At 40.7% G+C, this 13,705-nt stretch overlaps 1 protein-coding gene across 7 annotated transcripts in view; it reads left to right on the forward strand.

Annotated features, from left to right (window-relative positions):
* Window positions 1-13,345, forward strand: part of eef2k (eukaryotic elongation factor 2 kinase) — a 63,531-nt gene extending 50,186 nt beyond the window's left edge. For all 7 annotated transcript variants that reach the window (XM_048552217.2, XM_048552223.2, XM_048552222.2 and 4 more), the window contains 4 exons: window positions 1,086-1,274; window positions 5,905-6,029; window positions 8,866-9,044; window positions 11,702-13,345. In XM_048552217.2, coding sequence (XP_048408174.2) covers window positions 1,086-1,274; window positions 5,905-6,029; window positions 8,866-9,044; window positions 11,702-11,811 — 603 coding nt within the window. In that variant the 3' untranslated portion in view covers window positions 11,812-13,345. The remainder of the gene's footprint in view (window positions 1-1,085; window positions 1,275-5,904; window positions 6,030-8,865; window positions 9,045-11,701) is intronic.
* The last annotated feature ends 360 nt before the right edge of the window (window positions 13,346-13,705 follow it).

Consider the following 13,705-nt stretch of genomic DNA (forward strand, 5'->3'; position numbering starts at 1 on the left):
TTTGGGAATCTTCTGGTCGAAAGATTAAGAAGACACAGCTTGTATTTTGCCTAGTTTAGTCCAAGAAATAGTATTTCATTATTGCATCATATTGTGTTGTCAGATATGCCAGTAATAAGAACAGTGACATATTGGTACAAACTGTTCAAGAAAGTAGTTAGTGATTCCAGACAATCAGCATAAAGCACAACATGGTATGAAAAGAACTTTGAGGGGAGGGAGAACCCAGCAAATTAGATTAGATTCCCTACAGTGTGGAAACAGGCCCTTCGGCCCAACAAGTCCACACTGCCCTTGAAGCATTCTATGCAGGCCCACCCCCCCCCATAACCCACACACCCCTGAAACACTACAGGCAATTTAGCACGGCCCATCCACCTAGCCTGCATATCTTTGGACCGTGGGAGGAAACTGGAGTACCCAGAGGAAACCCACGCAGACACGGGAAGAATGTGCAAACTCCACACAGACAGTCGCCTGAGGCTGGAATCGAACCTGGGTCCCTGGCGCTGTGAGGCTGCAGTGCTAATCACTGAGCCACCATGCTGCCCGTAGATCCCTGGTCATGTTATATATATCTTCTAGAGAACAGATGGTGCAGTACTGAGATGTTGTTGTCTCTTCCTCCCCTATTAAGGGGCTAGATAAGGTCACTTCTGCTGTGTGTTCTCATTCCTGAACTTTACTCCATTTCATTGGACTGTATTGGAGAGGTTCAGTGTGATGTGTCTGACTGGAGGTGATGAGAGTGAATGTGATTAATCATGTAAGTGTTGTTTTTTGTCTGCTGTCCCTTCTACAAATACAAGATTAGATTAATATCACCAAGTTACAGTGCCTTCAGTCATACAATTCAACTTGATTTAGGTGATTTTTCCTTCCTTTTGTTTAATTGTTATGAGTTTATAGATGAGCAGATATACGGCGTAAAAGGGGGCCACTTAGCTCAATGTGCCTGTGCTTACCATCCACTAGAACAATCCCAATACCCATCCCATTGCTCCCTCTTTCTTTCCTTTTCTTTTGCCTGTTTATTTCCTGTCACACTGTAAATCACAAGCTAATCAATTACATTTTGTGTGCAGGTGCACTTGGCTATGGTACGTTATCATGAGGCTGGCCGATTCTGTGATAAACTGGAAGAGTGGGATCGGAAGTCTGCAATCTTCCACCTTGAACATGCTGCTCTTTGTGGAGAACTGGAAGCAATTGTTGCCCTTGGTCTAATCTACTTGCAGCTGCCTCATCATATCTTGACTGACGTCACTGTGGAGGTATGTTTACTGTACTGTCAACAAGAAGAAACTTGTACAGCCATGTTAGCTATTCATTGGACTTTGCCCACTGTATCCAGAGCCTCTGTCCAGGGAAAACAGCCTGTCAGCCCTCTAACAATAATATGTTTCAATTAGATCACCTATCTTTCTTGTAAAGCCCATAGACTGTAGACTAATAAGACAAACCTCTCATCCCGGAAAGGCAAGCATATTTTTCCTATAGATAAGATGACACAAGCCATATGCAGTAATCTAGTCGAGATTTTCTCATTTTCTTTCCTCCTAGCTTGTTGCACCTGATCTATTTACAAGGAAACCCAGATCCATTTTTGACTTCCAACATTTATTTCTTCACCTTTTTATTTTTAAAAGAAATTTCTTTCCATTAAAATTGTAGTAATTTCACCACTGCACATAATACTACATCCATTACCTTCTTGTCCAAACAAGGAATTATTTATATCCTTTTGCAGCCACTTGATGTAAGAAAGTTTTCATCAAATAAGTGGATCTGCAGGGCAAAAATCTTATAATTCCATCAAAAAATCATGAACAAAATGATGACTTTTTTTTTGCAAAAGTGTCTGGTGAGATTGACTGTTCAATTGTCAGCAGCTTCAAGGTTAATGTAGTTTCCTCACAGATTTATTTCCACCTAACTTGGTATCAGTTATTAGCAGTTTTGAGCAGTTATGCCCAGTCCCCTCATCTGATCATTGATATAGATTGCAAATAGCTGAGTTGCAAACATTGATCTGAACATGCTGCTCTTTGTGGAGAACTGGAAGCAATTGTTGCCCTTGCTCTAATCTACTTGCAGCTGCCTCATCATATCCTTACAGACATCACTGTGGAGGTATGTTTACTGTACTGTCAATAAGAAGAAACTTATATAACCATGTCAGGCATTCATTGGACTTTGCCCACTGTATCTAGACTCTCTGTCCAGGGAAAACAGCCTGTCAGCCCTCTAACAATAATATGTTTCAATTAGATCACCTATCTTTCTTCTAATTACAACATGCTGTCTTAAAAGTAATAGGTTTTCTGTCAGTTAGCCAATCTTCAGTCCACGGTGTCATCACTCACTTGGGAGAATGTGCTCATATCAAGGCCCACGGTTTCCAGAGATGCCACAAATGAGAAAATTCAATTAAACAACGAAAAAGCCCAATTTACCTGACTGATTCGGGTTAAAAGGCATACACATCAGGCTTTTGTCATTAATATGGAAATGACTAATTATTGTCATCAAATTAATTTTCATAACCAATGGTGGAGTAAAAGGAAAACTGGAGTACTAATTTATGACTGCAGTATATAGTTTAAGTATTATCATTTTTAAACTACACAAACAGGCAAAACAGAAATACAATGTGTGGACAGAAAAAGTTAAGGGGAAGCAGTTCTTTATCAACAGTCCAAATCTCTAAACTGGATGGATTGTTCTCACAAGTGGTGAGCATAATTCCAGCAAAACTACACCCATTTTTTTATCATAAACTGAAGCTACACCTAATCTTCTATTCTGGGTACCAATGTTACACAAATTCCCTCCCCCACCCCACCAACAATGCTCATCCTCTTTCATACCTCTGCTTCACCAGGTGCAGTCACTTCCCCCTCAGTGCCCAATAGTGTTTGTCCACCCCTCCATCCTTGACAGCATTGCGAGCAAGGAGTAGGTCCTGGGCTGATTTCGCCAGCCCATCCAAGGCTCGAGGCCTACAACTAGCCCAAATGCCTGAAGGAGCGGAAGCGGCAGTGGAAGGGAAGGACAGTAAGATCAGCAGCAGCATCTGGAGTAGCATTGACAGGGGAACAGGAGGCTTCTCCCAGCCTAGTGACAAGGTAGTTTCCACTGGCCTGGCGTGGTGGTCTTGCCCAGCATGGTCTACCGGTTTGGCTGTTATGTCCCAGTATGGCAGTCTTGTGACTGTCTTCTTCAGTGGAAACTTCCGGTCCAGTGTTCTAATGGCTGGCTCTGCAGTCTAGCCCTGCCGTGGTGATCTTGCAGCTGTTGTCCTCAGCGAGGCTTCCGGCCCAGTGTCCCAGTGGTTGGCATTGGTGGTCCAGTCTCAGCTGTATCTTCAGGGTATTCCATTGTTCCTTGCTCAGCTTTCCCCAAGCCCAGAAGCCATTAACTGAATTGTGTTGAACTTGGTATTAATCTTATTTGTTTTATTATTATGTTTCACTTCTGTCATTTTATATAGGCATTGTGGTAGGGTGACTTTTAAAACTTCTCACTGTATTTTTCATGTAAAAGTACACATGATAGTAAATTTCTATTCTCCCCAGACCACACCATCCTAATTGTGTTCAACACCCCCTCAGGCCCAAACAGGTTTTGTCTCTCCCTCATCCCTCAGTTGAAAGTATTCACAGCTCCCTCATCTCCCCCTCAATGGTGTTTGTCTGTCTGTACACTCGGACAGCACTTGTCACTCCCCCAACACCACCTCCCACTCCCAATAGTGTTTGACTCCTCTTCATCCATGTGCTCACTGTCTTCCCTTCAGTCCCTCAGCATGCACGCCCAGGCAATGCAGTCTTCTTACGTTGACTAGACAGGGACAATGTGATTTGGGTGATGGGTGAACATTGTTGAGGATAGTGGTGGTGGGGTGAGTGAGCCACACGGTGGTGAATGTTGTTGGATGGAGGAATGAAAATTGTCATGGAATGAGGACATGTTTTGAGACCGAGCGATAGTTGACGGAGGTGGTTGGTGTGCATGAGGGAAGTCGAGTGTTGCCAGGAGGGCTGTGAACATTGTCATGTTTACTGTCATGCGGTCTGATTTAATTCACATTGTATTCTTGAAGGGGATTTGCACATGGCGACAAGGTTAAGTATAGAATGACTTCACATGTCTCCATCAATCTGGCTATCTGATCCCGCTTCTGTAGAGCCGTGCAACAATCCAGGCAGGTTAAACTGATTATCAGAAGTGCCATAGTCAGAGAAATGCAGCATGGAAACAGACCCTTCAGTCTGACTTGTCAGTTCCAGCTAAATATCTCAAATTAATCTAGTCCCATTTGCCAGCATTTGTTCCATATTCCTCTTAAACTTCTCCTGCTCATGTACACATCCAGATGCCTTGTAAATGTTGTAAGTGTACCAGCCTCCACCACTTCCTCTGGCAGCTTGTTCCATACACACACCACCCTTTGCATGAAAAAGTTGCTCCTTAGGTCCCTTTTAAATCTTGCCCCTCTCACCTTTAAACCTATGCCATCTGGTTTTGGACTCCCCTTGGCTCTGCACCCTATCCATCCCCTCAGGGATTTCATAAGCTTCTTTAAGGTCACCCCTCAGCCTCTGATGCTCCAGGGAAAATAGCCCTAACCTGTTCAGCTGTGACTCAAGTAATTGACAGCTTTCCCTATTCAAACCATTTTGATTTTTCAAATCCTTAATAATAGATTCCAATATTTTTCTGCTACTGATGTCAGGCTAACTGACTAACAGTTCCCTGTATCCCCCTCTCCCTGTTTCGTGAACAGCTGCCTTCCAATCCAGGTTGGGACCATTCTCGAAGATCAGAACTGATGCATCCTCAGTCTTTGGTGTTGCCTTTTTAAAAACATGTGATATAGGCTTAAAATCAAGGCGATTTTTCAGCTTCTAGTTCTACTTTCTCCAGATTTTTATTACTTTTTCACTACGTTTATTTCTCACTAATTATACCCTTGGTTATCCACAGTTTGCATTATCTTTTTGAGTCTTCTGTTTCTGTTAATTTCTTCCTTATTTCAAGAGCATTTACAAGTAATTAACATGTTTGTATGCTTCTAGTGAGTTTACACATTCATTTTCTTCGTTAATGTTGTCTTGGTCATTCTTTTAAATTTGAAAACCTCCTGATCATCTATTTTGCTACTCCTTTTAGCAACAGTGTAAGCTTCTTCCAAGCTAACACTATATTCTCATTTTTTTTCTAGTTAGTCATGGTTACACCACTTTCCCATAAGAGTTTTATAATCTTAAAGGGGATCTATATTTAATAAGCATTCAGAATTATTTCTTCAAATGATTATTTTTGGTTGTTAAATCTTATATCCAAATTTCCCAATTCACCTTGGGCCGCTTGCCTCGTGTATGCTTTTAATTTGCTTTGGTTAAATTTAAAACCTTGGTTTCAAATAATTCTCAAATCTAATATGAAATTCATCATCACACAAACCCAGAAGATCCTTTACTATACAATTATTCTTTCACCCTCTTTCCATGCACAGTATTAGATCTAAAATAGCTTATTGCTTATTTAGTTCCTCAAAATGTTGTTTTAGGAAACAGTCGAGATTTTCCTATGAACTCATCCTGTGACCTACTTTTAACAATTAGGACTACCCACAATAATGCTCGTACCTGATAACATGTGCTCCTCGAGGTTGCTGATTTTATATACACTGTTTAACAATATTACTGTTCGGGGGGCCTAGTCTCACATACAGAATATATGGATATGCCGATAGGGTGAGTTGAGTCAGAGAAGGCCCACCTTCTACATAAACACCAACAAGGATGTGTAGCTTATTTTTGAACTGAAGACTCGATGTGATTCCTTCTAAATTTATATAGATTAGCAATTCGAGTAAATCCATAATCCTTTGAACAGGATACTGAACAGAACCGGCAGAGAGGCTTTGACTACTTGCTGATGGGTGCAGAAGCAGGAGATCGTCCATCCATGATTCTTGCAGCTCGAGCTTTTGATACTGGCATCAATCTGAGTCCCAAAAGGTGCAGCATTTTTTTTTCATCATTGCCGATAACTTTGTCATTATTTTTGAAAACGTTCTTGAAATTCAATTTGTACAGTGCCTATGCACAGAATATTCTTAAGACTTTGAGTCCTTTAGTAGTTGACATTGCGTAATGGAATTGTCTTGAGCTTAATTAATATTCATGTACTCTGTTTGAATATATTTAAATTTTGTATTTTCTTTCATTTGCTAGAAAGTTTAGGCATCTGATCACTGGCAGTATCACCTAGGATGCATTTTGTGGCCATAGCTTGTCAGCAATCACTATTTGGCCTTGTATTGCATGATCAGAACACCTGAAGGATCATAGTGCCTGTGAAACTTGTAAGAAAGGAGAGAAGACTGGTTTGTTGGGATTATGGGTTGTTCTGAAACCTAAGTCCTCTGTGTGAGTGAATGAAAGGGAAGTCTAGTAACTGATGAAGTACAATCAGAAGTAAAACAAGAGACCCAAAGCTTTATCAGCTAAATATTTTTTTCTGTGAAAAATGTTGCATCTGTCACTTGGAATACAGGAAAGGGAAAGAATGCTGATGAAACAGCATACAAAGTATTTTAGTCAATAAGAAACATGGAATGTTTTTCAAATGCTTGGGCTGAGAATTTCCCTGAGATCTGCTTCCATTCATCGCTGTGTCTTAATTGGAGTTGCAGTGAAACTTCTACATATGTATGTTGCGTGTATAAACATGTAACACACTTACCCTGTCCTTGTGTTGCACCATTTGGACAAATTTATGTAAACAAAAATCAAATCATCTGGACTATGAATTGAGTGTTTTGGTTGGGTGTCTAACTAATCCAGATAAGGCAAATCTATTTATGAGCTGTGAAATTTCAGGATATACAGTTCAGTTGCTTCCTGTATTTACCTGATTCTCTATTTATATAGAACAAACAATTGGGAAAGATAGCTAATGCCTCCCCTCAACCAGATAACTTTAGGAAATTGGAAAGGCTGGTAATGCTTTGGCATCGTTGTCTGAGAAACTGGACAGTTAGTTGATGGTCCATTTTGAAGGTGGAGAGCCAACAGGACAACTCGATCCTTTCTTTTCCTGATATCCATGTACCTGACAGCTGAGTCTGCTGAGCAGCAATCAATATTGTGAGTCTAATTTTGAATTTTCTGAACCAGCTGGAGTGTGAAACAAAGCAGCTTAGGGAAGGAATTCTAGAGTTTGGGGTCTAAATGAATGTCGACATGACTATCAGTAGCAAAGTGAAGGATTCGGGAGATTTAAAGAACCAGAGCTGGAGGAGTGCAGAGCTCCAGGAGAGCTGGGAAAGGTTACAGAGATGGGCTGGAGAGTCTCGTAGACATTCTGAGCATCGGAAGCCAATCAGTCCATCGTGTCCACACTGAGCAACAAAGATCTGCCTATGCTTCTCATATTTTCCTGCTCTTGTCCTTTAGCCCTGGAGTAAATATTTAAATGCTGCTTAAATGTTTTGAAAGTTTTTGACTCAGCCACTATTCCAAGCAGGGAGTATCAGACTCCTATCATCCTCTGGAAGAAAACAATTCTCCTCAACTCCCTCTTAGCCTGTTATAGTGAATCTATGCCCCATTGTTTTTGATCCGTATTCTAATGGAAAATGTGCCTCTCTGTACCATCCATAATCTTATCCACCTCTAACAGGTCCCTCTCAAACTTTGCTTCTCCATGTAAAACAATTCAAGTTGTACATTTTTTTTCTCATAACTCAGACCGTCCACCCGGGCAGCATCCTGGTAGATCTGTCTGCACGCTCTCTCTCTAGAGCTATCAGTTCCTTCCCATAATGTGGCAACTAGAATTGCATGCTGTACTGCTACTTATAGCCTACCCAGCATTTTATACAGTCCCTGCATACCTCCCTGCTCCAGTATTTTGTGCCTCGGCTAATAAAGGCACGTATCCCGTATGAGTCCTTAACCAGCTTATCCACCTGCCTTGATACCTTCAGAAATCTGTGGCTATGAGCACAAGATTCCTTTGATCTTTAGTACTTAACAGCCTCCTACAACTTATAGGTAATCCCTTGCCTTGTCAGCATCCCCCCCCCCCAAGTGCATAATGTCACTGTTCTGGGTTGAAATACATTTGCAACCACACTGTCCGTCTGACCAGTCCGTTGATATCTTTCTGCAGTTTATAGTTATCCCCCTACTATTTACCACTGTATCAGTTTTTATGGCATCTGTAAACCTCTTCATCATATCTGTACAGCACAGACAACAATGGTCCAGCTCTGAACCTTGCAGATTGTCACTGGAAACAGACTTCCAGTTGCAGGGATGTCTCTCTACCATCACCCTTTGTTTCCTCCTTTTCAGCCTCTTTTTAAATCCAATATGCCACTTGGATCCCATCGGCTGTTTCTTTCTTGATGAATCTGCCATGAAGGAACTTATCAAAAGCCTTTGCTAAAGACCATTTAAACGACATCCAATGCATTAACTTGTAAGTTTGCCTCATAACTAGAGGCATTAAGTGTTAAATACCTGTCAGAACAGAGCATTATGATCAAAAAAGGTGCCAGCAGAAAGGAACTTCACAAAGGCAATTTGGACATACAGCTTTCAATTGGCTAATTTGGGCGAGATATAGTTGGAGTGTTGAATTAAAAAGGTAGCTCTTTTAAGGAGCTTGCAGGGCGCAGTAGGCTGAATGGACACTTTCTGTGCTGTTTTAAAACAAGAATTACCTAGTCTTTTGGCCAGTGCCATGCTGACAAATATATTAGCTCAGAAGGTCACTCATTTTATTTAATTCTCATGGCTCCTGTAGTGTATTTTAATGTAACTGCTTTTTCCATTGACATGGCAGGACTCAAGACTGGAAGGAGGCTTTGTATTGGTACAGTGCTGCTCTGAACATGACTGATTATGATGAAGGTGGAGAGTATGATGGCACAGGAGATGAACCTAAGTATTGTCTTCTAGCTCGAAAGGCAGAGATCCACATGACAGGAGGGTTTGGTGTGGAGCCAGATCCACAGAAAGCAGGTAGAATAAAGATATCAACATTTTCCTAACAAACTAAGGAGGAAATAATATAGAGCATAGAACAATACAGCGCAGAACAGGCCCTTTGGCCCTCGATGCTGCGTCGACCTGTGAACTAATCTAAGCTCCTCCCCCTACACTGTAATATAACAGTAGCTACTGTCCAGTACCTTGTCCTTCTTTATGAATAATTGTCGACTTCAGATCTCAAAATTTTTCGACTCTTGTGTTTAAAACTTAGATTACAGCCTCTTCTAGTCCTTCAATCCTCTGGGAACTCTCCACTTCTGCAACTCTAGCCTGTTACACATGTACAGTTTTCTTCATCCAACCATTGATTCATATGCCGTTGACTACCCACATTCTTATGTTCTGAATTCTCTACCCAAGACACCTGTTATACCTACCTCTTGTTCTCACTTGTCTTGTTATCTCCTTTGTGTGTCTAATTGTCACATTTTACTTGAAAACGGTTCTTTGAAGCACCTTTGGAAATGTGCTATGTAAATGTCTATTGTTAAACTTGGGATTTTGTGCTGCCTGATACTTATTTGACAATGTCTTTGAAATATGTAGGATTTTTAAGGGCTTAACAGGGTAAATGCTGAGAGGATATTTCACCCCATGGGAGAGTTCAGGACCAAAGGGCATAGCCTCCAGAGTGAAGGAGTGCCAATTTAAGACTGAGACGAGGTGGAATTTCTTCTGAGGGTTTTTGGAACCCTTTGCCACAGAGAGCTATGGGTGCAGACACAAATTGTGTACATTTAAGGCTGATAGATTTTTGATCAGTAGAAGAGTCAAGGGTTATGGAGCAAAATTCAGGAAAGTGGACATAAGAAATGTTGAAACAGCCATGATCCTGTTGAATGGTGGAGCAGGCATTAGGGGCTGTACAGCTTACTCCTGTCCCTATCTCTCAGGATCTAATAATGGCAGAAGTGTCAGCACATTTTAGAATTGCCACAGAAGCATTTCTGAGCAGATCACAGTAAGGGATTGCATCTGGACCATATTCAGTATTGGCCTGGGCTTTGAAGCAGAGTTACACCAAAATGATTCTTTATTCGTTTCTCTGATGCCAAATGATCTGCTGTTTATTATCAGAGGTATTCGAGTGTAATCTTTGTTCAATATTCCTGTAAATATTTACGTTTTCATTTGAAGTAACGAGCTTTCCTGGATGCTTGATACGGTCCTAGCTTGAGGATCTATAAAACTGTGCACAATCAATTAATGTTAGAATTCAATTTTGAAGTGTTAACCAAAATGTAATGCCCTATTTTGCTGTATTGTCTTGGCCTCATCACACTCTGATATCTCAGTTTCTGCCCTAGAAGCCGCCTGAGATTTCTACTGGGTATATTTGATAAGTTGGATGGTCTTGTTTGCCCAAATTGGTAGACAGCGTGTTGTAATCACTCAACATTATCTTTAAAGTGAGAAACAGAGTCAGCATTTCAGATATAGTAAGAACTGTGGGAACTAAAGAACCCGTTCATCTTCTCTCCCACCTATCTGCTCCTCCCACCACTGCCTATCTGCACTCACCTATCAGCATCCCACCTACCTTCCCCAGCCCCACCCCTTCTCTCTCTCTATTTATTTCTGAGCTCCCTTCCCCATTTCTGAAGAATGGTCCCAAACCGAAACGTCAGCTTTCCTGCTTCTCTGATGCTGCCTGGCCTGCTGTACTCCTGCAGCTCCACACAGCATTTCAGGTGATGACCTTTTACCTGAGCCTAAGGATACTGGAGGTGAACAGTTTTTCATTGAATACAGGAGTAGGGTTGGAGTAATAAGGAAAATTTGAGAAGGGGTGCAGTTCATGAGTAGCCAAAATGACAAAAATTGATATTGGCACAAAGCAAGACAGTGTAATAATGAAACATTTAAAGAAACAAAAGATAGATTCAGAGGAGGTGAAAATGTTTACGGTATTATGGGGCGTTTTAAATATGTTGTTGGACTGAATTAACCTTCTTTAGGTCAGACTAGATTTGTACTCGCTGTTCACACTCTTAATGCTGTTGACACCTTGCTCATGCAGGAGCATGCCACCGATTGGTTTCTCGGACAGCAGCCTATATTAATGATGTATTGAACTGCAGTTGTCAAGTCTGTTTCTTCCCCTATAGCTAGACCTTTTCTCAACGTGTGTTTCTGAGGTGTGGTTTCATATTCACTGACAGACTGTTCATTACCGACTTTTCTATTTGAGAGCTGTGAACTTTGAAAGAAGTATTCTTAATCAAACTGCTTGGATTTGTAATGATATCTGGAGCAGTTGGCATTTGCATTTGGTCCTTCTGACTCAGAACTACTTGTAGTATGCTGCAGCACAAGACTCACTATGCTCTGATCTGATAATGAGGCATTTCACGTAGGAAGGTCTTGACTGCTGAATCTGATCCTCAGCACCAATTCAATCACTGGTTGATGCAGTGGTTGAGTTCTTGCCTCTGAGCCAAAAGACAGTGTACAAGTCCCACAGTGTATTAACATCTCTGAACATGTTGATTTGAAATATCTACCCAGTTAGGGAATGGCTGATGCCTTTTGAGGAATTGGGGCACATGGTGAATTGAATTAGGATAAGAATGTCTCAAAGTGATTTTTACCTGTGTTTAATGTTATTTTCATGCTGTTGTGTTTAGGAGACCTCTTCACAGAAGCAGCAGAGGCAGCAATGGCAGACATGAAGGGCAGACTTGCTAACCAGTACTACGAGCGGGCAGAGGAAGCTTGGTCCATGATGGAGGAATAAACCTTTTGACCTATGCACAGTTGATTGTCAAAGTTATTTTTTAAAAAATGGTTATTGTTTACTCAATGTCAAATGTCTTCCTTTTGTCTGCACAGAATGTTTGGAATTTCTTCTGTATTTTTACCATTGCATTGAATGATCTTTTTGAATGATCAGAATCATTGCAAATTCAGTGGGCTGCATGCTGTCCTTCTGTTCTGCACTATTCTGATGTCTCGTAATGTTTTGGGTCTGTGTTAATCTGCATTAGCTGCTTCTGGTAGTATTATTGCAAGTATCTGGCTGAATTTAACAGCACTTTTTATAATTTTTGATAATGCCAGGGATATTTGCAGAGGAAGTGGGATTTTATGATTGTTGATCTGACCCTTTTTATGATTAACAGTTTAAGAAAAGCACCTTCATGTTGTTTCCCTTCGTCATCCTTCATGAAGAGGATTCTCCAGCAGATTCAAATACTACAGTTATGTTTACAAAAGTGTGATGGTGGGGGTGAACGTGTGCAGGACAGTTGTACGTTAAAGAGCACTTCTTACAAATTCATGTTTGTCTAATCTGGATTCGCTGACAAACGCACAACAAAATGACACATCCGGCTGAATTACAGCATTGTGTCCACCACTAGTTTACAGGTGCCTTTTACTGCCTCTGGCTTCAGACAAAGAGGGTAAAAGCTCCATAATAGATTTTACTGTCCCCTCTGACCCCATCCTTCTCTGCTTAATACTTGTATTGTACCTTAATGCAATCACACACCTCAGTGCAGTCTAGATAATTAGTGACTTTAAGGTGCAATGGCTGCAATGTATTCAGTCTTTTTGTGCCATCAGTGTGTCTGGTCCAATTGGTAAGGGAGAAATGTTGGTCAAAACATTGGAAGAAATTTTTATAAAGATGCTGGAGAATCACTAATGATGCCAGACTGCCAAAGACCTCAGTCTAACAACTCACCTGATGATGTTCACCAAGCTGCAGAAATGTCCCCTCGTAGAACATAAAATTACCTCATTAGTTACCCCATCAGGCCCAATGCTGTGTACTGATTGAGCCCTGCATTGCTCTCAGCCAGTTCATCCGAAATTATCATCGAATGGCCCAACAACTATTGTACCTAGTGTGAAAATAATGTATTTATCTCTGTGTGATCCTCTACCTATGTAATTGCAAATGCTTTCATCTAGGAAGTACCATATTCAAGAAAGCATGAAGATTTTATTGAACCATTGAAAAATATGTTTCCTATTTTTAAAAAAAGGGGCAATGGTTAATTACTTGCTTTAATACTAACAACTGATTGCCACTATTAGAAGATGATGACATGAGGCTCTCCCCTTCTGGAGTAAAATAAATCTATCATTTTCCATGAAGTATGTCGCCTCTTTTATGTAAAACATCACCATATTCTTGGCTTGGCACCATGGATTGTACAATGACTGCTGTGCATTCTTATAAATCAGCAGGCACTGTTTACACAGTTTTTAATGTGTAATGTGAATGTGCTTCGCAAGAATAAATACTTTTTTATTGTTTTAAATCTCTGAATTTATTGAATTATTGAAATTTACTAGCTAGAACTGAATGAAACCATAAAGGTTTTATAGATATTTGAGTCAATAAAGTCAGCATTGTTCCTGTGGAGTGTTTGAGTCTAGAGGTTAAAGGAAAAGGAGATGGCAGATTAATCGAACTGATGTTTTGCACGGTTGAGGATACAAGTAATATCCTGTAAATGACTGTAAAATGTGAAGAAGAGATTAACTTGGGTAAAATAACAATCAGCAGAGAAATGATACTGAGCAAACTGTTTGACCTGTGGGTTGACAAGTCCCTGGGTCCTGGAGTTTATCATTGCATCTGAAAGGAAGTGGCTGAGATGTGTGAGTGGTAATGGGAA

This window comes from Stegostoma tigrinum, chromosome 23, assembly GCF_030684315.1.
Source record: "Stegostoma tigrinum isolate sSteTig4 chromosome 23, sSteTig4.hap1, whole genome shotgun sequence".
In the NCBI taxonomy this organism is placed as follows: domain Eukaryota; kingdom Metazoa; phylum Chordata; class Chondrichthyes; order Orectolobiformes; family Stegostomatidae; genus Stegostoma; species Stegostoma tigrinum.